This window comes from Tripterygium wilfordii, chromosome 16 (assembly GCF_013401445.1).
Source record: "Tripterygium wilfordii isolate XIE 37 chromosome 16, ASM1340144v1, whole genome shotgun sequence".
NCBI lineage: Eukaryota > Viridiplantae > Streptophyta > Magnoliopsida > Celastrales > Celastraceae > Tripterygium > Tripterygium wilfordii.
This window is the reverse complement of record NC_052247.1, coordinates 2427066-2454604: the sequence shown is the minus strand read 5'-3', so window position 1 is coordinate 2454604 and position 27539 is coordinate 2427066. Positions and strand designations below refer to the sequence as shown.

The window sequence follows — 27539 nt, the reverse complement described above, 5'->3', positions numbered from 1 at the left end:
TAGGCCATGTACCTAGTAGTCGGTGAACCTTGAATTGGGTTCAAGTGGGGCAAAACAGATAATATCTTATTGGTAAAGTGTGAGTCCCGTGTGGGCTCGTTCACTGTGTTAAGAGAGAAAAAATTGCTTAGGGCCAATTTCAAATACAAAATGATATATATCCATAATTTTTTCGTCCATAAATTTATATAATCTAGGTGGCAAGCCAGATAGGCATGCCACATAAATTAAAAAAAAAAAAAACAAACAAAATTTATTAAAGAAGTCACATAGGCATGTCACATGTTTGTGTAAGTTTATGGATGTTTATTTTATGGATGTGTAGTGCTTCCGATTTCAAATAGGGTTTACTTTATTGTGTGGACATGTGGATATTCACTATATTGACAAAAATCACAACTGGAATATGTTTCATATGGATCACTATTGAATTCACACACACGGCTATTTTGGATAAACCTTCTGAATGAATATAGTCAATCATGCATTTTTCAAAATTTCAAAATCTAGCTAGAATTGTACTTTTGGACCTTAGGTAATCACCTTACCTTATTCTTTGGAAGTAGGTGGATTCCAAGAAACGAGCATTGTGGATTCAAGAAAGGAGTTCAAGATATAGTGTCTAGACGGAGTTAGAACTATATGTTTGGAGTAAATTCTTCGTAATCTTGATTAATAGTGGATTGGTTCGAAAATTAACCGTTTGATAGGCTCGAGATTTTAGCTACAAATAAATATAGGGTTTCCTCGCAAAAATCCTATGTTTTTGTCCTTTCAATAATTTATTATTGTTTGTGTTACTTTGTAATTGATTGACCTAGAAATCCTGAGTAGATTAAACAAACATAATAATTTTCATCCATTAACATTCTTAAGTCAATCTAAAAAAATCGTGTCAAATCAAAGCAATCATTTGATTGGTTATTGTCAAATATATGTTAATGAGAACTGATCGAAAAATCGATAAAACCGCCAATAACTGATCGATTAGTCGATTAAATTTATGTCAAAAAACCTACTAAAACCGATTGTGGACACCCTACATTCCTATGGCAATGTTTCCATATAATATATTTAAGTTCATGTATAATATATACTACATATCTGCTTATCAAAATAAATAAATAAATATATATATATATATATATATATATATAGTCAGATTACTTGTACTTGAACCTCTCCTAGTCGACCATTTATACTTGCAGACAAAGCTTACATTTTTTCAACAACAGAATAAAAACACAACATTTACAAACAAATTGTACAACTTTACTCTACCCATTAGTAAGAATTCTGTTTGTTTCAAGGAAAACAAAAATTTTAGAAAAATTTTATTATAATTAGAAAATTTTCCATATGATATTTCAATAATTATGACTTTCTCGGACCCCAAAAAAAAAGAAAAAGCAAAATAACACCAGGAGAGAGACAACCAATCTAAATGTCTGAAAATCAAAGTCATACAGTCACCTCCAAATATATAGACGGTACACGAGAACCACGCGTTACTGACACTTAGATGTGTGATATTTTATAGAAATCTCGAGTTCGAGTATTCTCAACCCTTCTCTTATATTTAAAAAAATATAGGAGAAATTAGGTAAAAGGATATTTTGGAACTTATATATTTCAAAAAGGACAAAACGGAAAAATCATTACAAAAAAATATATTTGTGTTAAGTTGATAAAAATATCCTTAAGATCTATTTTACTGTCACGCACGTGCTATGATTCTTCTTTCTCCCTTTTTCTCTCTCTTCTTCTTTCTTCACACCGACCACCGGAAATTGTCCTTTCGGCCATCCTATTAGACGAATGAATTATCGAAATGAAGCTCTTGGTCAACCCAATCAAAGCCCAATCATCATCGACCATCGATTATCACTTGATTTGCCAGAAAATCTTGTTGAAATCATGGCCAACTTTGGAAAAGAGCTAGATTCAGTCAATACAATCAACTCCGGTGACCATCAACACCACCGACCAAGACGCATCACCTTTGAGGTTTTATTGCTTTTTCGAACTATTTTTTTTATCTGAAACCGGATTTGAATATGCAGATATTATATATGTTTCGTATATGATATTATATTTGTTTTGTATCTGTCAATATTATATATGTTTTGTATCTGTCAATATTCTTCTGAAATCGAATCTATATCTACAAATATTATATATGTTTTGGACTATTTTGATATGTTATTGGTTTTGATCATTTTGAAACTTCAAACAGATAACATTTCATTAAGGATAGATAACATTTAAGACAGATAACATTATGACAGATATCAAATTAATCGAAATAGATAACATATCATCTGCAGTCTGTAGATCTCACATAAGAACCAAAAAGTCACGAAAATCATCATAGAAAATGTCGAAAATAATGATGTGATGACAAATCAAAAGAGAACAACAAGATCTACAAGCCTCATGGTGAGTATGAGTAAATCTAGTTCGAATACAAAAAAAAAATGGGGATGAAAAATCACTGAAAATGCCATAGAATTGTCGAATAAGCCATGGGGGGCGAGGAAGAAGCTTTCGGCAATGGAGACGAAGATTCCGATGGAGGTCAGAGATGAATCATGACTTATGTCATGTTTGAGGATGAAGATGAGAGTATTTTAGACAATAAAATCATATAGTTTTACCTTTTTATCCTTTATAAAATAATATTTTAAACTTTATGGATTTTATGAAATAAAATTTTTAAGAGTGTCATTGTTGGAATAACACTTTTAAAAGATGAAAGTATCATCAATTTTCCCAAAAATATATATGCGTACACACACGTGTCAAGCTGATACATGTCTGTTTATCAGATGTAAGCCACTGCGGTCATCACCGTGTCACGTTTGCAAGCCGTCAACGTTGTGAAGGGGCAAAAAAAAAGTAAACAAAACGGCCGCGTTTTTCCGGATCAGCCGCAACAAACCATTTAACGTGACTGTTGTTTGACCTTCTTATACCAAAACCTACCGACCACTCGAAATAAAAGATTTGTGATTTTCTTGTTTTCGTTTTTTCTAATTATTTAATTAATCTCAGTCAAACACTCGCCAAACATGCCCTTTTTTACTTTCTTTTTCTCTCTCATGTCTCTCTCTCTCCTATATATATATATACACATATATATATATTCATTGTCTCTCCATGACACTTCAAGCCATAGAAATTGAAGACCTCCTCCTCTCCCTTTCTTCCTCCTCTTCTTCTTCTTCAATGGCTGCCAAAGTCTTGATGCCAAACTCACACATGAATCATATAACGTCCATGGCAGCCGCGCCGCCTCCACGGTCACATTCCTTTGGCAAGGTTTCTTTGCCTGTTCCCAAAACGAAGAAACCAGAAACACATTCTTCTTCTTCTTCTAGACATAATTCAATTGTTGCCTCATTTGTTACACCGTCCATTTCTACTACCATTTCAAATGAAAATCTTGATAGATTACCCGTTTCGTGGAGAGAAATTCATGGCTCAAACGACTGGGAAGGCCTTGTGGAACCACTCCACCCGCACCTCCAGGGCGAGATCATACGTTACGGAGAGTTTGTCAATGCTTGTTACAAGGCATTCGATCTTGATTCGAGCTCGAAACGTTACTTGAATTGCAAGTATGGGAAGAACAACTTGTTCTCGCAAGTTGGTCTTGGGGATTCTGGTTATCAAGTAACTAAGTACATCTATGCTACTCCGGACATCAACATTCCTATCCAAAATGGGGCTTCTTGCGGCCGTTGGATTGGATATGCAGCTGTCTCCTCCGATGAAGAGACGAAGAGGATAGGGAGAAGAGATATACTCATAACGTTCCGAGGAACGGTCACAAACCATGAGTGGATTGCCAATTTCATGAGCTCGTTATCGCCAACCCAGCTTGATCCACACAATCCAAGGCCGCGGGTTAAGGTAGAGTCTGGATTTTTGAGCTTGTACACATCCAATGAGAGTGACAACAGATTTGGACTCGAAAGTTGTCGCGAACAGCTTCTATCGGAAGTTTCAAGATTGATGAGGAAGTACAAAGGTGAAGAAATGAGCATTTCACTAGTAGGCCATAGTATGGGGAGTTCTTTAGCTCTATTGCTTGCTTATGATATTGCAGAGCTGGGATTGAATAGAGACTTCAAAGCAGCCGGGGATGAGATTCCGGTGGCGGTTTTTTCTTTCGGAGGACCGAGAGTTGGGAATTTGGGGTTCAAGAAGAGATGTGAGGAGTTGGGAGTTAGGGTTTTGAGAATTGTGAATGTCAATGACCCTATAACAAAGCTACCTGGGGTTTTCCTCAATGACAACTTTAGGGTTTTTTTCGGAGAAAAAAATGACCAGTTCCCATGGAGTTGCTCATGTTATGCTCATGTGGGTGTTGAATTAGTCCTTGATTTCTTCAACATGCACAACCCTTCATGTGTTCATGACCTGGAAACCTATATTAGCTTACTCAAATCTCCCAAGAATGACAGAAACATTCAGAAAGGTGGAAGACTCGTCGAAATTTTCGATAAAGCGAAGGATTTGATGCTCCAAAATGCCAATAAGGTTAACATTTTTCCCCGGAAAAACTCGGTGATTGATTTGGTAAGTTTAGTTCAGAATCGACGAAATCGTTCATCCTACAATATTTCTTAGGATGAACATGAACTGGTTGATCTTTCCTACCCTCAATTTGTCTTGCTAGCTTCATTTTTTTTGGGGGTGAGATGATCGATTGTGAGATCTAGCATGTATACATACATACATATAATATATATATATATATATATATATATATTTGTACATTCGACAAGTTTTTGTAACCTCTAAATAAAGTTTTGAGGTTATTTAGTTAACATTGATGTTGTACTAGAAAATCAGCATGCATGCATGGTTGGTAATTAACTAATTCAAACAAGTTTACATGGTTAATTGATGTGTGTTTAATTAGTTTACATTTTGAAGTCACTGTGTCTCTGTGTTCTGCAATGAATTCAAGAACTTCATCAGCAGCTTCATGAAATGTTATTTGGCTGAGGTGTCTTTTTTTCTTTTTTGATAAGTCAGATAATTTTATTAGGACATTAAACGAATACAAAAGGGAAAAGAAAACCAATTAACAAGATCAACTAGAATGGTGATCTTGAAGGAGAATCCAAAACAATATGATTTCCTATCCCCTTAGACAACTCAGACCAATTACAAGGTATGAGCTAGACATGACCCCTTGCAACTTTACCATCCCTTGGTCATTAACATGAAAGAACATCCATGAATCAGAGGAAGCACAAAAGTGAACCAGCCCTTGAGTATCACAGCATCTTGAAAAGACCTTCATATGAGATACCAACTACCCATATAGGATCAACGACCAACTGTGGTGTATGATTCATGTGGGGTGATAAAATTATGTTCTGTCCCGATTATCGAATTTGTCCGACTCAAATTAAATCAAATTTGAACATAAGTTATTCGTCTGAAATATGGGTTCAAACACAAAAGATTTGTCTGGTTTAAAACCATGTCCGGATCCAAACACATAAATCTTATCCGATTTACTTGTCCAGATTTAAACCAATCCGGGTTTGGTCAATTAAGTTTGCCCGAAATCTAATCCGGGTTAGGGTATGGACATATAAGTATTTCATAAACACGTGTTGTTATCCGACCCGAAACCGACTCGGAATCAATTTTTTACCACTCCGAGATTCATGCTTCATCTCGTTTTCTTAACCATATTAATCAATTTTCTTTGTAAGGAAATATAAAAACCCTAGTTGAGCTTGGAAAAATGATAGCACTAAAACTTTTTGGTTAGTTTGAAAAATTAACTTATTAATTAATTAATGTCATCGTTTCATATTTTAAAGCTGGATTATGTTTATATTAAAAGAAATTTTCTCGCGGACGTTTACTTTGAAATTAAAAATGATGATACAATTAGGCAACATACATCAATGGAAAGAAAGAATGAACATCATAAAATGTGGAATATTATCAAAGTTGTAATGATATGGAGGATCTTATTTGGATCCGAAATGAATAAAGGCAATGTTCTAGAATCCTAAGCAAGCTTAGGATTTGCCACATGTATGGAATTAGGGTTTTATTAACTAAGAATGACGTCGTATAAAAAAAAATGTTCAAAAATCCTAATCAATCAAGCTTAGGAATTACGCCGTCAAGTACGCACGTACACAAATTTTTCATCTGACGCTAGGGTAAAGTGCTTATAAAAAAAAATGATAGGGTAAAGTCCAACGCGTGACCACAATGGTATTGCTTTTAGTGAAAATCGAACTAAGGAATTAGTTGAATTGTATGCATTTTTATCGAAGCAAACTCAATTTTTTGTTCAAAAATATTCATCGATCCCCGACCAATTCGATCACTAGATCTCAACCTCCAAAAGAGAGAAATCTCTATATGTGTGAAGCTGGTTTGTGTTGACTCAATAGATTTAGGGTTCTCACTTCAAGTGTTCTTTGTTTGAATAGTCGATTTTCTTCCTGCAAGAATCAAAGCCGTGTTTAAAGCGAAGTAATATGTGTGTGGGTGAGTGTTTAGAGAAACAGTACTCATGGCTAGCTAGCTCTATGCTTTTGAAGAGGTCAAATTAAGGACACAAACATGGAGCGTTGACTAAACTTTTTATAATATTTTTTAATGAATATCCTCTTATTTAATTAATTAGAAGAGAATGTGTAGGCATTACGTGTATAAATATTAGTATTAAATCTTATATTACACATCAATAAATTAAGATGGTGGGATATCGATGACATATAGCCACTCCTTAAAAATAGTATAAATATTACGTGTATAAATATTAGTATTAAATTTTACATATTGTTGGAGGTTCGAATTCTCTAGAACACGAAAAGTAACTAATATTCAAATAATACTATTCATCAAAAGATTAAAAAAAAAAAGAGGAGAGAATTCTGATTTTAAAATAATTAAAATCCTAATCATGTATTTTTAGTAGCAAATCAATTATGGAGAAAAACATAATAATGTGTAATAAAACTGTGGAAGCATATATTTATCCAACATGCATGAATAAGATGATCAGTAATTCTACTAGTCTGCAGTCATGAAACCCTAGCTCTAGTTCCACACAACACAGCTCCTGAAACCCTTAAAGAAAATTGATCATTGTTCTACACATGAATGTGTACATTCAAATGGGCAAGATCATTCATCATGCTATAAATGGAGCTATCTTGGCCTTAAAACTCCTTTTTTCTTTACCTAAACACAGACGACCAAAGATACAGAAATATTTTTATTCTTCATTCCATAGACTTGTGATACAATCATTTGCATGATGCCTACCTAGCGGTGAATCTCTCTGGGACTAAATTATATGAAATCGGAAGGTCCTGAGTTCGATTCTCACTAAAAGCAATACTCTTGTGGCCACATGCTTGGTTGTGGCTCAACGTCAGGTGAGAAACTTCTGTGCACGAGAGAGCCTGACGGCTCGAACTTAGGTCCATATCAGATATCTAAAAGTAAACATATACGGCGTCGTTGTCGGTTTCCAAAAACCCTAAACTCTCCCAAACCTTTGGATGAAATCCATCATTATTCTACACAAAGTGTAAAAATTCAAACGGTATTGCGGCAAGACCTTGAAGGATCACGATGAAAATGGAGCTATCTAGGCCTTAAAACCATTTTTATATTTTATTAAAGGAGTCTTAAAAATAAATTAACCTATAAAAGTAATTATAAATAGTTTTACGTCAAACTGACAACCAGACATGAAGAAATATTTTTATTCTCCGTACCATAGACTTTCAATACATATGATACATGCACATTTAATTTACTCACATATATCCTCCCTTTGTATCATATAGATTTTTCTTTTTTACTATCGATATCAAATAAGTTTGTCTTGAAACATTCAATATGGGTCCAAATTCGAATAATCAAGCCCATTAGCATAAAAAATTTTCACTTTACAACGATATGGTAAATTGAGTGAAAACCCAACGTATGGTCACAAGAATATGGTATTTGCTCTCGATGGGAATATGTATTTGTTTTGTCAGGCGAAAATGTGGAAGTATATATTTCAATTAAGCTGCAACAATTAATAATGTGTTTTTGACTTAACCTAATTGAAGAACCCTAAGTGTCAATAGGACTGTTTAAGTGGTGGCTACGGCCCATAGAACCATTGAAGTAATAGAATAAAATAGCAATAATTGAATGACAATATAATAATACCTAAATCAAGCTCTTAGTCCAATTAGGTTCTGACTTCCGACCATTAATTTAACATGATATTTGGAGAGAGACAATAATAAACAAATTGTTCATTCTTCGACGGTGTTGGGGTCCAATTCTTGGATTTCCACCATTAAATTTGTCATGTCAAAGACAAACAATATGATTTGATTATGACATTTCTGATTCTGTTTCAGATTTTCTTTTTCAAAATATGGGATTTGATGGAGGAAATGAGAACCAAAAGCTGTTCTCACAAATAGTTAGTAGGGTTTTTAGTCGTTGACTAATTTTATTTCTTGTTGTACTAATTAATTAAAGTACATAGTGTGTAGGGATTTGGTATGAGACTGTGTGTGCGGGTGACCCGATCTGAGAAGATTGTTCCGAATTCTGTGAGTGGATTTTCAGGAGTTTTACTTCATGGATTTAATGTAATTTTTGGTCCAATTGTTAAGTGTAGGGTTTGAGTATATAAGGGTGATTATAACTCTAAAGTCGCATCTTGTATTTTTTTTTTGAAATAGTGAAAATTCTCTGCATCTCCGAGGACGTATTCACAATTGGCCGAACATGGTAAGTAAATCTATGCATCTTATTTCGATTGCTTTATTTTTCGCTCATTCTCTGTTCTTGATTTCGTGTCCAACAAACAGAAGTTGAATGAAGGAAAGTTTACACACTTACCTAGGATCGTCTTAGGTCGAGAATCTAGTACAAGTCTAGATCCTATAGTTTCACGGCAAACGTACCAAGATTTGAGCAAGAATAGCTCACAAAGTCACTCTACTTATTTTTCTAGGGGTATTGCAAGAGCCATGCGATTGTTGTTCTAGAGTATTCATTCTTACAATCCCATTTATTGATAGATGGAGGAGTAACAATCCTACTAGAAGGAATATTGTCTTTTTGTTTATCTAGGATAGAGTGTCAATCTTTTGGATGGATTTGACTATTATGTCAAACAAAATTATTATATTAATTACAATAGATGAATGAAGAGCGTACAAGCTCCAATAAACTCCTATGATAAACTTATTTTAGGCGTCTTATACTCTTGTTGGGTACGGGGGCGTGGAATATGCTCTACAAAATGAACCATATTTCAAGATTTCTAAACGCAACCCGACTCATTATGGATATCAAAACCCAAACCGACCGTCAACAATTATGATGTTTAAGCTAGCTAATATGATTGTCAACTTTTTAAGAGATTATAGGAAAAAAGTGATAAATCTATTTTCTTTTTCAAAAATGTTAGGGATCTTAGTCATCCCAGTCGTTTATCTTGTCTCTTGATTGATGTAAGTGTAGGGGCCCGCAAAACATGATGATTGAATCAGAAATGACATGTCAGTCACTGAGATGACTGAGATCCCTATCACTTATGTTTTCCTTTTATACGCACCAATTTTATTAAAGAAAGAACAAAATACATTCATGATGATTTCCCCGCACACATATTTCCCACAAAAAGTGACAAATCTAACTAGAAGGGTAGAAAAACGTTTTTAGCTCCTTTTAAAACAGTAGATATATATATACATACATGCCGCCCATATTTTTAATGACATCTTGTGATTAAGGTTGAAAACATAGCAACTTCTAGAATAAATGGTAGCTTGGGTGACAAAACCTCTTTGTGGAAACTGCCGTCCAAAGCTATATACAAGTTGAGGAGTAATTGCTTAGCATTGTCAATAAAGGGATTGTGATTTGTGCCATGGCTCCCTTTTATGACTACAAAGATTTCAAGTCTTTATCAAACAAGGAAATATATATTAAGAGTAAGTAAACTATCATTTTGATCGCCAAATGAATGATGAATGATGTTCGTTTTTCCATTTTGGTTAGTTGTAAGATTCCCAAACTTGTTGTTCAAAGAACAAAAGGTTAAAACAAACGTCACTTCATGTCCGAAAAAGTTGATTTGGAGGCCTGAATGAGCAAACTATCATTTTGGTCACTGAATTTTTTTTTTTTTTTCCAGTTTGATCACCGAAAGACATTGTCTCTCTTTCTTTTTTCTTCTTTCTTTTCCTTATTCATTTTCGTCACCCTAAGATTTTACTCAAAAAAGCATTACTCTTCATCATTTCTCTAGGTCACTCAAATAAATCTTTTTGCCGGAAGAGGTGAGAAATTTGTGTTTTGTTTTGAAATTTGTAGCAATTGAAATTCATGTTCTGCCATGCACTAACACTCCCTTTTAAGTCCCACATCGGTTGGTATACCCTACCAAGAGTGGTTTATCAACTCAAGCCCACTCCCTTACATCCAACTAGGTCTTTTCCCTAGTTTGGTGGGTTGGGCCTTGGCCCACTTGTTAGCTAGGGAGAACAAAGTCATGAAGACCCGATATATATATAGTTGGTGTGTATGAGGGTGTTGATTTACAATATGATATCCCGATGTATCCACGGGAACCAGACAACCCAAAGCGGATAATATAGTTGGTGTGTATGGGGGTGTGGATTTACAATATGATATCGGAAGAATTCGGTCTTGTTTAGACTAACCTCTACTCCACTTGCTAGCTAAGGAGAAACAAAGCCGTGCGGATCCGATGTATCCACGGGAACCCGACAACCCAAAGCGGACAATAGTTGGTGTGTATGGGGGTGTGAATTTACAACTTGGCATAACGCAACCCACAAGTGAAGCCCACTCCCTTACATCCAACTAGGTCTTTTCCCTAGTTTGGTGGGTTGGGCCATGACCCACTTGCTAGCTAAGGAGAAACAAAGCTGTGCGGGCCCGATATATCCACGGAAACCGAACAACCCAATGCGGACAATATAATTAGTGTGTATAGGGGTGTAGATTTACAACACTCCCCCACTTTTTCTTCTCTTTTTTTTTGAAAAGAGAGGACTTCATTAACGAGGAAAAGGAGTACAATCCGAAGAAACAATACTCGAAATGAAACGTGAACAGTTTCCAAGCCATTCCATATCAGAATCACCAAGCATAACATACTTAGCTAGACTGTCAGCGGCATTATTGGCCCCTCTCTTAACATGGCAACAAGCCACCCTTCGGAAACAAGATAACAAGACCTTAGTACTGCTGATAAACAGCCCCACATTTAAATCCCAACATAACACTCCCATCTAATTTATTCCCAATGTAGCAATTTGACACTATTATGAGTAGAGTCATTAGTGTTTGTTTTTTACAATGACGCTACTACCAATAGCGTCAAGTGTTATATTGAGAATAAAAGCGGAGAATGCTATATTGGGGGGAAAAAAGCTATTAAGGTGATAGTCTAATTGGCCAAGCAAAGGGAATGAAAGTTACATCTTCTGCCTGCTTTAAGCAGTCATGGTTCTAGTCCTTAATGCTGCAGTGCAGCCTTGGGTGAAAGAGATGAGTTTCTCCCAATTTGTATTTTCGGGGTCTGCAGCAATGATAGTAGCTATAGCTTCAATAAGACATTCCAAAACGAATAAATACTCTTAATAATTGTATGTGAAGGGTGGTAATTTTATAGGTCCTATAGTAGCCCATTGAGCATTAGATGGAGAATAGTACTCACTCTCCAGCTAGGCGAAATCAAACAATCATTGAGAACTTCGGTGTTCTTCCACCATAAATGAGGTTTTTTTTAACCGAGAATAACATCATACAAGATTTTGTACTTTAGATTTTTCAATATGAGCTTAAACTGGGGTCATCATGTCCACGCGCACATAAATTTACCACCGACAGAATAAATTGTGTCAAAGCTCAGTGTATAACCACAATGGTATTGTTCCAAATGGGAATTGGACCATAAATGAGGCTATCATGGACATTTGAAACGTTTTTGATGGTCCACATTGTTATCCTTGTTGCACAAAGGTTTAGCATAGGGGAATAGTTAAGAAAAAGTATCTATCATATGGTGGAGCTTTTAGTGTAGTGGGTGGCGCAAACATTACCCCCACATAATATGTGAAGAGGTTGCAACTCTACCATTGGGTCACATGCTCGTTTATAACTCATGTTGCACTAGACAAGGTGGTATCTCTACACTATCGCAGATTGCTAAATTATTTCCAATATGTAATTAACTGTGCATAAGAAAGAAAACACAGTACATAGAAGATGAAGGTGAAGAACTTGATCCAACAAATCATGGAGTGGCATTGCAACACAGGTAGGTGGTTTCTATTTTATTTAAGCTTCTAATTAAAATCAGTTTTGGCATTGAAGTTTCTATATCTTTTAAACATGATCAAATGCTTAACATTCCAGCGTACTTGCAAATCGAATGTACAAAAATCTGCAAAATTTCAGGAGAAAAAGTGGCCAACCAACATGAATAGGCATTTTACATGACAAAGATGCAGCATAAAGAAAGTCATACGTATGTTGGCAGCATCGACCTTCAGCTCTTTACCTTCTTTGCAGCAACTTTCTTTTTCGACTTTCTAAATCGTGATCCGCTTTCCTGTTGAAAAACAAATGTACATATACGATGAATAATCTCATCATCATTCAAAACCTTTACCACAAACAATATGTTTTGGTCGGAACAGTTAATGATCAAGGAGTTACAGTAAGAGACCCAGAAGTATAACCATGGCAAGTTTTTGAATGTACCTTTTTGTAACATCTATACGCTGTTTGACCTGTAAACTCCTGTCCAGTTTTAGAGACATAAACCTGCAGAATAATTGTTTTTAGATGATTTGTTTAGGTAATATTTGATCAATAGCATGTCTTGAGGACAAAAATCTTACAATTTCCTATGTCCTGGACCATTAGATATCACAGTGAGGGTATAAAAACCATGGAAAGACAACTTGACAACACAGTTCAGTTTACTATATTTCTTATCCAATTTTTTGTACATTAGAAATTATGTCCCAAAGAGCATTCATAAGAAGTGCTCTGTGCTCAAGGTACCATCTTCCTGAAACATAGAGCTGTGACCAATGTACCGTAGTTTCTTTAGCATCAATTGTCCCCTAGATTATTAAGAATACTACCAAGGATACTAGGGAACTTGACATTTTGAGCCCACCAGAAAGTGGTTATTGATAAGTGTAAAACAAAAAAGCAAAATCTTTAACCCTATGACCATATAAATCGAAACGTAAGAATGAGTTATGTTCAGTGCTAGTTTGCTAACCGCCATAAGGAGATGGATATTGGATTGAATGTAAGTCAAAAGATACAGTAAATCATCATACCTTCCTTCCTTCCGGGGATGTAAACCAGTGACCAGCCGCCTGACCAGTTGCATGCACCCGTTGTTTTCCAGCATCCCTTGGGATGGGAGCAATGCTTTTGGGGTTTACCCAGCCTTCCCGAGCATGTGGATCTTCATAATTTGAATTCTTCGACTTGTTTCTTCCCCTTCTTGAGCTCTTACAATTAGTTTTCTGAGTTCCTTTCCCTGTAGAGGTTTCTCCATTTCCGAATTGATTCCTGGGACAATAGCATGGAATTGGTATGACAGAATAGATCATGAGATTTATAGATAACAGAACTAGAATGGATACTTCATTCTTTTGAATGTAAAAATACTTTAGGTAGCTTGAATACAAACTCACATGTAGTTAATGAGCGACTCATGAGGTAACTGATTTCCTTCGTTCTTAATAAGAGGGGAAAAGTGGGGTAACCGAAAACGGACTAATTTCTGAATCCTTGGATCCTCATGGTAAAAATAACTATGAGCAGGAGGAAGAGGGTCGGTCAAATCATGGATTCTATCAAAGTTTGCACCGCCACTTGTATTTTGTGGAGAGCCGCCATCCATCATTTTTGTAACAACAGTGCTCCCCAATTTCTGAGATGCACCATTATTCTTCATGGACTGAAAGTACTCATCACAGAACTCATCCAGAACAGGTGTTGTAACATGAAAACTCTTTGTAGGACAAAAATCTTTCCACAAATTATTGTCCAGGGGCTTACAGACTGATGCTTTTCTCTTTTGTTCATTTGCAGTACGTTGTCGTTTCAATGGTGATTTCTCAATTTTACAGGTACCTTTGCCCAAGTCTTCACTAACCGAAGGATCATCAGAATCAGAATCAGAATCAATTAATTGAAACCTTCGAATAGGGCTGACAGTTAATCTTGGAAACATAAATCCCCTTTGGCTAGTCTCAAGGTTGGCTGAAGCCGGTGCAACTGAAAGCTGCTCCCATTTCTGTGCATTGCAATGATTAGATGATTGATTGGTTAAAATACCACGTGTATGCAGTGGGACCTTTGAACTGCTACATATTGAATATTTTGCTGCTGGATTTGTATCTGCATGCAAGAACAGCGTGAATTTCAGTGAGCATAATTTAGAATTGGAACCAACACATACATGACGTAGATATCAATTATTTAAAAGCAAAATGAGCTTTCTTATACCAATAGTAACGTGTATGACAGAAAGCATTCTGAAGGCAATATTGCATTCAAAATAGTTATTCTATGGAGAAATGTAATATACACGGTGGAGTAAAAGAACACATGAGAACTCCAGAGCTAGGAATGCAAAAGAGGTTAAGTAAAAAAAACACAAGCTGTAACTTTTTTTTTTTTTGAAAGCTTCAGCTTGCTGTACACATTTACAGACCATGAGAAGCCTGGGGCATGCCAAACCAAAACAAACCACCATGTGAATTGTGATACCTCAAAAAATGTATAAAACCCAAGCAATCAATTTACCAAAATAGTTAATTCAACCCTGGCCCCATATAAAGTGAACATTGACCAATTTTTCTATGCTACGTTGAGCTGCCATTCCCCAGATCATTACTTTGTATCCAACAATTCATGCAAAGTCAGACCAGCTTGGAAAATTTACCCACATGTAAGAAGCTTCCCCACATGTATTATGCAGTTTCAAAGTTGCTATAGTAAAACTAATAGAAACAATGGTAAAATTCACCATTTCCTACCAAGCCGAGCATAAACATCTCAATGAAAACACATTTCATAACATAAGCCTTACCAAACATGCAGAAAGCATTCAGTCAAATTGCTTTTCAGCAACTTCCAATGCTTAACTACCGCTCATGAACTTGGAAAGCTCCTCTTGTTTAGAATGTTCCAATTTTTGGAACAAAAGAAATCAATGCTAATTTTCCTACTGCAAGCCAATTATGCTTGCCTTCATAAATCCTTTAACTTGATTTCGGCGACCGACTTTCCTACGGACCTACACCATCTTTGGGCTACAGAAATTCTATCCAAAAGATTATGAACCAAATTCCTTCAACTTCCCTTAATTTTCTGCCATGAACCAAACAGTGAGAGAAGAAGTTCAAAATAGAAAATCAAATCCCTCCAGATTAAGGACACACCACCCATGAATTTGCATACCAGGTACACTATATCTCCAAAATCACAAGCTACCAAACCCTCCGTTGATACACCCATATAATTACATATTGCTTAAACAAGAAACCCTAAATTAACAAACGGTACAACAGAAAACTTACTTTGAATTTGGGGAACAAAAATTTTAACTTCAGAGCTAATTAGAGCTACTACCTCTGCGAATATCCTCCTGAGAAGAAAATTCCTCGATGTCCTCGTCACCAATGTCACATACCAACCTCTCCTGTTCCTTCTTCGCCGAAAGCTTTTCCTTTGCAGGTCCTCGCCTCAAACGCCTAAAGACCCGCAGCGGTTCGGGTCCGGAATCAGGATCCGAGTCCATGACTTGAAGTCCGGGCTCCACTCCAACCCTAAACCCATTATCGTCTCCGATTGCACGAAGGTTGGCGATGCTTGGCGAATCTTGAGCTGGGGAGATATTGGAGTGGGCTGGAGAGGGTATTCGGGGCTCCGACTCGGCATCGAGATCCAGCCCGAGAGAGAACGACGGAGGCTCCATATCAGTCATTACAAGTTACGGAGTGGACGACGAGTTTCGAGATTTTGAAGCGAGAAAATGGGCATTGGCGCGCCATTGCCCTTGCCCTCAATTTGTCCCTCCGTTCTCCCTTCTAGTGAAATTTTTTTAAAAAATTTATTTTCTATTAAGCAATCAAATGTTTTTTCTTTACTTAATTACTTTTACTAGTTTTGTAAAAAAAAAATTTATATTGACCAACGAGACGTGATTCGATTGACAATCGATTAGGTTAGGCATATGTGTGTCCAAAATTTGATTATAATGAAAAGTATATTTGTCAGTGATATTTAAAAAAAAAACTATATTGAAAAATAAGTAAGTAATTCAATAAATAAAACCAAAATAAATAGATTAATTTTGAAAAAATTGTGTCAATGTTAAAAGTGTTTCTTGAATTTTGCAAGCATTAAACCGAAAACTCGGATTAAATGAATTTTTGGTCACTAAAAATATCTCATGTTTCATTTTTGTCATTGAAAAATCAAAAATTTCAAACGAGTCATCTAAAACTTTAAAATATTTTGATCACTCGAGCAAATTTTGAAGTTTAAGACAATCAACAATCTAATAAAGTTCTTTTTAGTTATGAACTTTATTCATGTGTATTATGTATACAAATTACGTCAAGTGAGATGTCATATAAAATTTTTTCCGACCTCGGAACTATTTGAGTGACAAAACAGGTATTTTCACTTAATTCGGAAACCAAATTAAATTAAAAACATGATTTAAGGACGAAATTGAAACAATGTATATAGTTTTGGGCGAGAAATTGTATTTAGCCATTAATATACTCATCTTGGAAATTTCCACAAGTATAGCATCCCGTTCCTCTCTCTCCTAATAATACTACCGTTTGTTATTTTCTCTTAACCTTCTCTCTCTACCCTCTCTCTCTCTCTCTCTCTCTCCAGAAATCTCTCTAAAAATATCTAAAAGATCTTTTGTAAATCAAGGCCATGTACCAATCTTCTTCTTCATCATCGCAACAACAATCCAGCGCCACCAGGAAGGCGGTTCCGACGGGGTTGACTCGATTCTGCTCCGCCCCAGGCTCACTCTTGACTCAGGCGGTGGACTCAGTGATCGCGGCAGACCCATTGATTTTGGGCAACCGCAATTACTACTACTCCTCATCCTCAGCTGATTCCTCCTCAGAGTCAACTTGTAAAATCAGCTCATCCAACGATCCGAATCCTCCCAAGTCTGGTGGGCTTCAGAGATCCTACGGCTTAAATGAAATCGCACATAGCGCGGGATCCTTGGTCAGGCAGCGGAGCTCTCCTGCTGGGTTTCTAAGCCAAGTCGCTGGGGAAACTGGTAAGCAGTCATTTATCATCAATATTTTTTGAATGACTCTACTGCCCCCCATTATATTCATTTTGTTCTCCAAAATTTACCAACTAGAGATACTCGTTTGGCAATCAATTAACTTAGGTATATGTGTATTCTTGTGGTTGTATTTCAATATAAAACATATTTCTCAGTTAAAAAAAAAGGAAGTTGAAATTGGTTTAAATTTCTTTTTGTGGGTTTTTGAGATTGGATCAATTGAGTTAATCATATGTGTTAGTGATTCGATTCAATATGAAACATATTTCTTAGTTTAAAAAAAACAATGAAATTGGTTTAAATTTCTTTTTCTGGGTGGGTTTTTGAGATTGGTGGTTTTTGTGGACCATTGGATAAGCGTTGACTTGGATGTGAATGGATAGAAATGTCATTTTCTCTAAAAGACAAAAATATTCACAAGAAAGTGTGTATATATATTACTATATTGTAATAATAATAAGTAAATTTCTTTTTCTCTAAAAGACAAAAATATTCACAAGAAAGTGTGTATATATATTACTATATTGTAATAATAATAAGTAAATTTCTGGCTGCTATTCGACCTTTTGTCACGTGTAAGCAGGGGTGTGGGGGTCTTTTCTGGATGTCTCTGTAATTTGATTGGATCTGTGCTTTATGAGGATAATCTATCTTAAAAGCTTCTTTTTGTAGTCCTTTTTGATTGGGGTATTTTAGGAATTGTATTTCTTTTGTTAAAAGTGACCTTATCGGGAATTCTCGTATAATGGTTTAGAAGGTATGCCGCACATCACACAATACTTTTATTTTTTTCTAATATTGCATAAGAATTGTAGACTCTGGGCAATTCCAGAGTTCCCTCATGTGATATCTTCATGTTTATAATAGAAAACATATAATCGATTGGGAAGTGTGCCACATCATACAATATTTTATGTTTTTTCCACTATTAAATGAGAATTGTAGACTTTAGACAATTCCAGAGTTACCTCGTCCCGATATCTCCATGCCTATTATAATACAAAGAATAATGCTTGAGACCGAACCTCCAAAAAGTGACCCCTATTTGATTCTCAATTAATAGGGAGTGTTGGATGTTAATTGGGCCCTACATGTGTGTTTGTACCCTATTATTGGTTTGGTTATTTGGATTTATCGCAGATAGTATATTTTATTATTTTTTTTAGTTTTTTTATTTTGAGCATTCTCAAAGGGTAAGACTGAAATTTTGTTTGTTTTTTTTTTTCAATTGGGAGGGATTAGATATTATTATATGTGACAACTTGCTCCACTTGCCTAGTGGATGATATTTATATGCCTTATCTATAATAATAGTTTGTTTGAGGAGTCCCCTCTAACCAAGTGGTTGAGCTCCACCCACCCTGTCATTTGGGGAATCTCTTCTCCTCCTAATGATTGCATATTTAAAGGGGAAAAAAAGTTTTTTTATAGACATTATTTGGAGGAGAGGACTTGAAAATATGATTTCATGGTCATTGGAATAATACTAGTTAAATTTATTATGTAAGGTAAAATTTTCTTAAAATTACTAAATTAGTCAAGATTAGAGAAAAAAAAAATGACTCTGATTTTTGGTCAATGTAAACAGCAGGATATTCAGTTGCAAGAGGTAGTGGAAGCTATAATCCTCAAGGTGGGTATGGAGAATCAAGATTGAAGTCTCAATTGAGCTTCACTGGACCAGATTCTCTTTCAAATATCTCAGAAGGCAGTGAAGATGTTTACAATAGCATCAGCTCTGACAATGGCCACCAAAACACCAGGCATTCTTATGCCACTAATAATACTACTAGCTTTGGTGTGGACTCTTGGGACAATACCAATTCTATTGCTTTCTCCACTCTTGCTGGCAAACGAGCGAAGAATATCGATGGAGACTATTTCACTTGTTTTAATGTCTTGGATTCTCAGGTACTAAAGTTTCTCCAATGTCTTTTTTTGTTCATGCTTGTAGAAATCTACTTCTAATTACATTACAAGAACGAGCTTTCTTGCTTGATACTATCAATAGTCAATTTGTCTCGCTCTTGTGCATTTCCATTTCCGCTGGTGAATTCTGTGTCATTGTTCATTTCAGTTCAGCCTGCCACAGACGACTCTAGAGATGGCTGCGGTGGAGAAGCTACTGAATATCCCAGAGGATTCTGTCCCTTGCAAAGTCCGTGCTAAGCGAGGCTGTGCCACTCACCCCAGAAGCATTGCCGAAAGAGTGAGTAGCATTTGAGGGTTTCAATTCATCGTTTATAGGATAACCCGAAAGGGCTTATAAAGCAATTTAGCTTCATTTTGTGTGAATATGCAGGAGAGAAGAATCAGAATAAGTGGGAAATTGAAGAAACTACAAGATCTGGTTCCAAATATGGATAAGGTTTGTATTACTAATTTCTTTATAAATAATATTTATCAGCACACATGATGATAATATTATTGAATTTGTATTTTAACTTTTCTTCACAATGATCTGACAGCAAACAAGCTATGCAGACATGTTGGATTTGGCAGTGCAGCATATCAAAGGCCTTCAAAATCAAGCTCAGGTTTGAAAATCTGCCAAAATTTGGAAACCCATAAGAAATGTCATGTCATTTTTATTTGCCGCATCAGTTCTTGATATGAGAACAATCTATGAAGTACACAGTCTTCTGTGAGAACAATCTATCATTACAATGTTATCCAATGCACATTTGCATGATCTGCACTTTTACTGCTTGCTGTTGGATATTTTATTTTGATAAACCAAATTATTTGAATACATTAAGCTGGTAATCCATCTTCGCTTTTCATTTTGAATGCTTTCTCTCGTTTTTGGAAAAAAAATTCTGAGTAGATAGAATAACATAGAATTTGATTAGTCGAAGACGTAGAGTTTACTGTACATACTAGCATAAGAAGAAAGAGGGGGTGGGGGTGGAAGGAGAACGGTGAGCGAAATAGTCATGCTTTAGCAAGATAGCCAATTCTCTAGTTGATTTAATCCCCCTCTAAATTATCCAAATTAGAGCTGAAATCTGTAAAATAGCAGAAACGAAGTTCTGTTAACTCTTGTTTGCCATCCTTTATCTATTATGAAGGTTCCTTTTCTCTTTTGTGTCTGCAGTTGGGAACAGTGGCTGCATTATTATAATTACTTGAAAAAATTGATTATAGCCTTTTTAGCGACGAAAATCATCCTATTTTACATAGTCATAACATATATGCCGTTCTAGACAAGGTATTTGATATTTAGTTGGGTAGCTTTTGATTTTGAATTGCTTATGTTAAAAACTTAGAATAAATTGAAGAAAATCAGAATCAACGATGGTCCTCTTTTTCTTGTAAGATTTACTTGACTTCATAACAATGAGTTTGCTACTTCACTTCTTAACAGTTTGTTTTTTGTTGCTTTGTTTCAGAAACTCCAACATGATCTTGAAGGTTGCACATGCGGATGCAAACAATCGATCTAATAGCCTTGAACAGGTATCTATGGGCCAAAAAAAAAGGGCAGACTCGAGCAATGTAACATGAGTCTATATTTTTCTTTTGTGTCAAGAACTTGAGAAATATGACAGATTCGAGCACAACAGATTGTCATATTGTGTTCAAGTCGAGCTTAGTAACCCCAAGAAGATGAGAATAGTATCAAGATGTATATAATTCTGTGAAATTGTTCATCCATAACTTGTCTAGAAAAAAATGAAAAATGTCAAGTGATGTTCAGTTTATGTTTTAAGGTGCCAACACTGGATAAGTTTCTTTAGCAATCTGTTGTTGTAACTTGGTGAAATTCTTGCTGAAGATGAAAACATGGAGAGCTTTTGATTCGAATGTATAAATTGATTAGTATGTAAGAGATTTTATTGTTCTTTGTATGGTCTGTTTTTTGGAAATTTGGAACATTATTACATTATTATTGATATGAGGCAGGGTGACATTTACACATGCTCGGTTGAGCTAGGACTCATCTCGCAAATTGCGATATGAAAACACTCATGAGACTTAAACTCAAAACCTCTCGCTTGCGCTAAGAGGTACCACGGTCAAATTCACCATCTCAGCCAACACTCCTTGTGGTGTCTCCTCCATTGGATGCTTCCATCTAGTATCTATTGTTTACATATCTGTGAAGTGTGAATGAATCAAAGAGAGAGCAGTCACTTTATCTTAATTGTACTCTCATAACCTGGAATCTCCTCTGTCTTCTACTCACTGTAACTCTTCCTTGGATGGTATCAGAGAGAAGTTTTTTGTAAATTAGTTGAAGCATGCATCTTCTTCCTTCTATTCTTTCTTGTTTTTCTTTCTTTTATCATCCTTTCTTTCTTCGTGTGCTATTATTGTTTTGAGGGTTGAATATCTATTTGGTTGACTTTGTAGTGTTTTTTTAATATCGCACAGAAATATGTTTGCAGTTGAAAATCGAACCTTAAATACACATATGCATAACCCAACTCAATTGTCAATCGAGCCACCTTTTGTTGATACTTCATAGTATTATTAGTAGTTAGTAAGAAATTTATTAAAGTATTTACTACTTTAAGTTAAATTGTCATCGTTATATTACATATTTGTAGGTAATGGTTGTATAGTCTTTCTCCAGTAAAGACATTTTTATTGAGTTTAAATAAGTACCTCAACTTTAGATCCATTTATGCTAAAATATTTGAGATTAAAGTTGATTAAATAATCCTAAACCCTAAAGACTAAGGCCTAAAATCCCCTAAATCCTAAAATCTAAACTCCAAATCCCAAACGTTAAACCCTAAATTTCAAATCATAAACCCCCAATATTAAAATCTAAACCCTAATTCCTAAGCCTCTATAGCGCAAACTCTAAATCAACTTTAATCTTAATTATTTGGTCCTAAAATCTGAACTCCAAATCCCAAACACTAAACCCTAAATTTCAAATCATAAACCCCAAATATTAAAATCTAAACCCTAATTCCTAAGCCTCTATAGCGTAAACTCTAAATCAACTTTAATCTCGATTATTTGGTCAGATCTAGAGGTTTAAAAATAGAGAAACTTATAAAAACCCCAATAAATATATTGTTACTGGAGCATTCATGAATGGTTGTAATAGTTATGACTGTTATGTTGCTAATTTGATTTATAATATTTCAGTATAGTTTTTTATTTTTGCTTTTCTTTTTTCTTCCTTACAATATAAAATTATTTCTATTAATACAATAAACACATTTTTATTTATAGTAGCAATATGTTCTTTTTTTTTGACAACTAGATATTTGGTTTCCGATGATACATCGAGTTTGCATGACTTTGTTTCCTTTTAACTCAACTATTAATGATCAAAACTCATGGGTCAAAGCTCCACTCACATGGGTTAGAGAAAAACTTTGTTTTTTTATAGGGGGACCCATGCTTTAGTGTGGTCAATTGACACCACTAATTTTTTTTTTCAATATAGATATATATAAAATATGATTTTGACCCCACTAAAATTTCAATTTTGACACCACTAATACTAACAAATTGGCTCAATCTTATTGTAAATTGTTACTTTGTTAGTAGGCTCTCATAAGGCCATAACTATAAGCCCATAACTTAACAATGAATGGTCTAATGTAAAAACAAATGGGCTTATTTTTCTTGTAATTTTTGGGCTATAATTATGGTTATTTTGTGAAATGTGAAGATTGAAGTGTTAATGGATTACGGGTTAGTCGCTTCGTCTTATAAATTGTTAGTGGGTTAATACCACTTTTGGCCACTGAAAGATGATCCGTGTTTCAAATTGATCCCTGACTCTCAAATTGTACCAATTTAACCATCGAAAGTTCAATTTGTTCCAAATCAATCACCCAGACAGAAATTGTCCAATTTCGGTCAATCAACCTACCTACGTGGCAGGTTGACCGTTAAACATTGATGCCACATGCGTAGTACATGCATCTAGGATAAACAAAACAGAGTGATTCAGCCTACTACCAATACGCCCCTATGCTTCTTTCCTTGCATGAGTGATTGATTCTTGAGAAGCTTTTAACATTGCATAATACCTTGAGGTAGATGTGGATCCTTGAATAATAGTGTTTGGCTTCCTCATAGCACTTGACTTGGTCCTTTTGCCAGGGTTGATTGTGATGCCACTTCCAGTAGCTCCACTTTCCACAGCAGCTCCACCTATCCCAACAACTCCACCCATGCCAACAACTCTAATAGTGTAACTCGTGTTCTTAGGGGGAAAATCAGGAGAGCTAGAAAGAGAGAAAAAAATAGAGAAAGCAGTGAAAATAAAGACAGAGAACCTTTAGGTTGTGAAGAGGCTGGAGAAATAACACACACAACACCCTGGAAGATGAATTAGGAGGTCTCTACTCTCTACACAAAAACTAGCTATAAGCCTTTAGAGGGCATGAATAAAGCGTAATTAGTTTCTTGCGGAGTAAAAATTGACAAATATTAAACGAAGAAATGAAGAGAGAACTGAGAAATCAGAGCGTGAGTTGTAATTAACGGTAATTACGCTAGTGAAAATTTTCAATTTTTTAAAAATATATATCCACCTAGGATATTATGAACCGTGCATCAATGGTTAACGATCAATCTGTCACGTAGGTAGGTTGATTGATCGAAATTGGACAATTTCTACCCAGGTGACTGATTTGGAACAAATTAAACTTTCGATGGTTAAATTGACACAATTTGAGAGTCAGAGACCAATTTAGAACACGGGCCATCTTTCAATAGCCAAAAGTGGTATTAACCCAATTGTTAGTAGGCCCATAACTTATCAATAAATAGACATATAGTCAATTAGTATTGTGTTGTAGTATATAAGTTTCCACTACAACACACTTTTTTTGTCTGGATGTAATACTCTGGGTAGTGTGTTGTAGTATAGCATTATATCTACTTTAGTTGTATCTCAAAAAAAAAAAAAAATAGTCAATTAGTATTGTAAATTATAACTTATGTATTTTAAACTTTAAAGGTCTATAATCAATAAATAATCCAAAAAAATTTATTTTTATTGTCGTTTTTCTTTAAATAACTAAAAAAAATTCCAACAACATTAGAAAATTAGAAGTGAGAAGAAAGGAATTTTGTTTATTTTATTTTATTTTAAAAGGAAAGAAAATTGATCCTTAAATCTATGATGGAGCCACTACATGCGCAGTAGTGTCTGTGCCAGCTTGACACAGAGAAGCAAGCACACTGCACACCCCACCCACCACCAATCCTTCCCACCTCCATTCTCACACCCCCACCGACCATGTCAGACGACGAGGGAGGGGAGGAGTACCTTTTCAAGATCGTGATTATTGGTGACTCGGCCGTCGGAAAATCGAACTTGCTCTCGCGCTACGCCCGCAACGAGTTCAATCCGCACTCCAAAGCCACCATAGGAGTGGAATTCCAGACGCAGAGCATGGAAATTGATGGTAAGGAGGTGAAGGCTCAGATTTGGGACACTGCTGGCCAAGAGAGGTTCCGTGCCGTCACTTCTGCTTACTACAGAGGAGCTGTTGGCGCTCTCGTTGTTTATGATATCAGCCGCCGCAACACCTTCGATAACGTCGGCCGATGGCTCGATGAGCTCAAAAGTAAGCTCTTTTCTTGTTTTTTGGATCAGTGTTGGTGGTCAATTGAAGGATTCGTGAGTGTCCCTATTTTGGTGGTTTTTTCTTTTGTTTGTGACTTTCGTAGATTTGATTTGAAATTCTTTGATTCTGCTGTGTTTGATTGAGTGAATTTTGTTTGGTTCTTATTCTATTTTGTGTGTGTGTGTGTGGGTGGGTGGGTTTGGGTAGTTTCATTCGTTTGGATTTTGATAAAAGAGTAGGAGATTAACAATGTATAATGGCTGAATCTATTAACATATTAAAGATCCAAAAATAGGAACCATGTATAATTGCTGAATCTATGGCATTGCATCAAGAATGGGAAGATTAGATGGACAGTGAAAAGTAAAGTGGAGCTATTACCAATTTAACATTCTAAATCCATGGATGTGATTATTACTGCATCTTTGTAGTTCATCCATACTAGTAAGAGGCTATACGACCTTGGTTCCGTGGTAAACTCAGTCATACTGATTCAAGACATTAACTATGAGATGTGATGACAGATGGAGTCATTACTGTCAACTCAATAGCTGAAATTTGGATTTACTTTTCAACTTGAATACCCGCAAAATAGCTTCTCCTTTTGAAGCAACAATGGGATAGTCCCCAAGTCCATATCACCACAAGTGCTTGAAGAACTAAGTTGGTTGCCTATTCTATGATATAAAGCCTGCCATTTGGAATGATTGCAAGCACATAGTTTGCTATATTTTAATCTGAAATGAAGTTTATCCTACCCATTGTGTCTTACTGCAAAGATGAGCAGTTAATTTATATCTGATTGGATGTACTATTAGTGCACTCTACTATTATCCATTTCTAGTATGATTATTTGTCATAGCTAAGAGCTTAGCTTTTTTGCTTTAAGTAACCAGTTATGGACACAAGGTCGTAATGGTGTTGAAAAGATTGACTGTTTAGTGGATGAGAAGTTTATGTATGAATAGTGTTTGGACATTTGAAGATTTGTCAGTTTTATAAATTCTTTATCATGATACTATTCTTAGTAACTGTGAGGTTTTATCAGTATGTTCGGGTTCTTGCTCATAATTGTGTTGAGAGAATTGACTATTGAGTGGATAAGACGTTCTATGTGTGAGAGGTGTTTGGATATTTGATAGAGGTTTTGGTTGAGGAACCTGGCTGTGGAACTGTTCTTACGAACTATGTTATTGCAGGCTCTTTAGTTCCTCAGAATATTGTATATGCTTTGAATATTTATTTTGTGTAATTTGCAGTATTGTCCAACTTGGTTAATGCCTAAGCAAGCTGCGTGAGTAGGCAGATATTGGATTGGAGATTTACTTTCACTATTAACCTGGATGTTTTGTTCCCAGAGCATATCGAACTATCGATATTGGAATACATGTGTCTATCTCAGTACAATTTTTCATTCAAATGTTTTTGGTTGCTTCAATTGGTTGATCAATCTTTGAATGTTAATATGCCAATGGACTGCAGGATATTTTCATGTCAATAAGCCTTGCAATTAATTGTTTAATGAAGTGGATGGTCAGTAGGAAGATGACCAATATTAGTTGGGACTAGATAAATCATCCAACCCACGATTTTACTTTCAGGTTTTGTTCTTGTAGAGAACCTCGTAAAGGAATAAAGCAACATGTGCCGGTTGTAGTGTTAGACAATGGTGATTCATCACTCAGTACATTAATGCATATATGTTGCATAATGACTTTCCGATATGCCATACTTAATATGACATTGATCGTCCTCATAAGGAAAAATCTAGAATAGAAAATTTTGTCTTGACTTGCCACTTTTCTTGGTTATTGAGTTCAAGTATGTATATCATTAATAAGCACAATGTTATTTCTAGAGAACTGTCTAGTTATCTCTTCTAAAATCTTTTAAGGTCCATTTATTCGGTGGGCTGGGATTTGAAAACTGGTGGTTGTTGACTTAGCTGAAACAATTGTGCAGCTCATTCTAATACAACAGTGGCACAGATGCTGGTCGGTAACAAAAGAGATTTGGAGAATATCAGAGAAGTGAGTATCGAGGAAGGCGCGAGTCTCGCAGAAGCAGAAGGGTTGTTCTTCATGGAGACTTCTGCCCTAGATTCAACAAATGTCAAAAAGGCTTTCGAGATGGTTATTCGAGAGATTTATAGCAATGTGAGCAGAAAAGTCCTGAACTCAGATACTTATAAAGCTGAATTATCTCTCAACAGGGTAAGCCTTGTCAACAGTGACGGATCGAAGCAATCCAAAGGCTATACTTCTTGCTGTTCCAGGTGACCTCTATTCTCTCCTCATCTCCAGAATGTGTACACAAGCTGAGGCCATTTTCATGGTTGTTTTATTTGATTCAAAATTTGTTTAGTTGATGGGTTTGTTTGTTTCTTAAAAGAATTTCTTCTTGAGTTCCTTGGTTTCCAATAAGACAATGTTATAGGATGATAATTATATGTTAAAAGTTTATTCAAGAAAATGAGTCAGTTTGAGTGTTCATAACAAAATCTCCTTACTGAACCACTGGTTCATTGATAAGTGGCTGTCCTTTAACTAGGGCAAACCTCAATGGCTTTGAAGACTTGT

The 27539-nt window shown here is 35.6% G+C and overlaps 4 protein-coding genes across 5 annotated transcripts; 3 read left to right on the top strand and 1 right to left on the bottom strand.

Annotated features, from left to right (window-relative positions):
* Positions 1-3171: 3171 nt before the first annotated feature.
* LOC119981391 (galactolipase DONGLE, chloroplastic-like) lies at positions 3172-4911 on the top strand. Its single transcript, XM_038824482.1, has one exon. It carries the CDS (start codon positions 3229-3231, stop codon positions 4633-4635), a length of 1407 nt encoding a protein of 468 aa, XP_038680410.1. The 5' UTR covers positions 3172-3228; the 3' UTR covers positions 4636-4911.
* Positions 4912-12331: 7420 nt separating this feature from the next.
* LOC119980480 lies at positions 12332-16152 on the bottom strand. Its single transcript, XM_038823185.1, has 5 exons — positions 15712-16152; positions 13767-14475; positions 13404-13641; positions 12811-12873; positions 12332-12658 (listed from the first exon to the last, which is right to left on the bottom strand). The coding sequence occupies exons 1-5, from the start codon at positions 16064-16066 to the stop codon at positions 12596-12598; spliced, it is 1428 nt and encodes a 475-aa protein (XP_038679113.1). The 5' UTR covers positions 16067-16152; the 3' UTR covers positions 12332-12595.
* Positions 16153-16898: 746 nt separating this feature from the next.
* LOC119981192 (transcription factor bHLH128-like) lies at positions 16899-21262 on the top strand. Of its 2 annotated transcripts, none has more exons than XM_038824247.1 (6): positions 16899-17398; positions 19002-19321; positions 19488-19619; positions 19713-19778; positions 19879-19947; positions 20803-21262. In XM_038824247.1, the coding sequence occupies exons 1-6, from the start codon at positions 17038-17040 to the stop codon at positions 20854-20856; spliced, it is 1002 nt and encodes a 333-aa protein (XP_038680175.1). In that variant the 5' UTR covers positions 16899-17037; the 3' UTR covers positions 20857-21262. The 2 variants fall into 2 exon arrangements, with proteins under 2 accessions (XP_038680175.1, XP_038680174.1); XM_038824246.1 differs by having other exon boundaries at positions 16902-17398; positions 18999-19321.
* A 3247-nt stretch (positions 21263-24509) lies between these two features.
* LOC119981193 (ras-related protein RABA5d-like) lies at positions 24510-27455 on the top strand. The gene is made up of 2 exons (XM_038824248.1): positions 24510-24960; positions 26923-27455. Exons 1-2 carry the CDS (start codon positions 24630-24632, stop codon positions 27237-27239), a joined length of 648 nt encoding a protein of 215 aa, XP_038680176.1. The 5' UTR covers positions 24510-24629; the 3' UTR covers positions 27240-27455.
* The last annotated feature ends 84 nt before the right edge of the window (positions 27456-27539 follow it).

Coding starts and splice junctions, on each gene's coding strand:
- LOC119980480 (XM_038823185.1), bottom strand. CDS start 16,066: ATGACTGATATGGAGCCTCCGTCGTTCTCTCTCGGGCTGGATCTCGAT. Junction 12,874..13,403: donor CATCCCCGGAAGGAAGGAAG/GTATGATGATTT, acceptor ATTATTCTGCAG/GTTTATGTCTCTAAAACTGG. Junction 12,659..12,810: donor CGTATAGATGTTACAAAAAG/GTACATTCAAAA, acceptor GTTTTTCAACAG/GAAAGCGGATCACGATTTAG.
- LOC119981192 (XM_038824246.1), top strand. CDS start 17,038: ATGTACCAATCTTCTTCTTCATCATCGCAACAACAATCCAGCGCCACC. Junction 17,399..18,998: donor CCAAGTCGCTGGGGAAACTG/GTAAGCAGTCAT, acceptor CAATGTAAACAG/CAGGATATTCAGTTGCAAGA. Junction 19,779..19,878: donor TGGTTCCAAATATGGATAAG/GTTTGTATTACT, acceptor ATGATCTGACAG/CAAACAAGCTATGCAGACAT.
- LOC119981391 (XM_038824482.1), top strand. CDS start 3,229: ATGGCTGCCAAAGTCTTGATGCCAAACTCACACATGAATCATATAACG.
- LOC119981193 (XM_038824248.1), top strand. CDS start 24,630: ATGTCAGACGACGAGGGAGGGGAGGAGTACCTTTTCAAGATCGTGATT. Junction 24,961..26,922: donor ATGGCTCGATGAGCTCAAAA/GTAAGCTCTTTT, acceptor ACAATTGTGCAG/CTCATTCTAATACAACAGTG.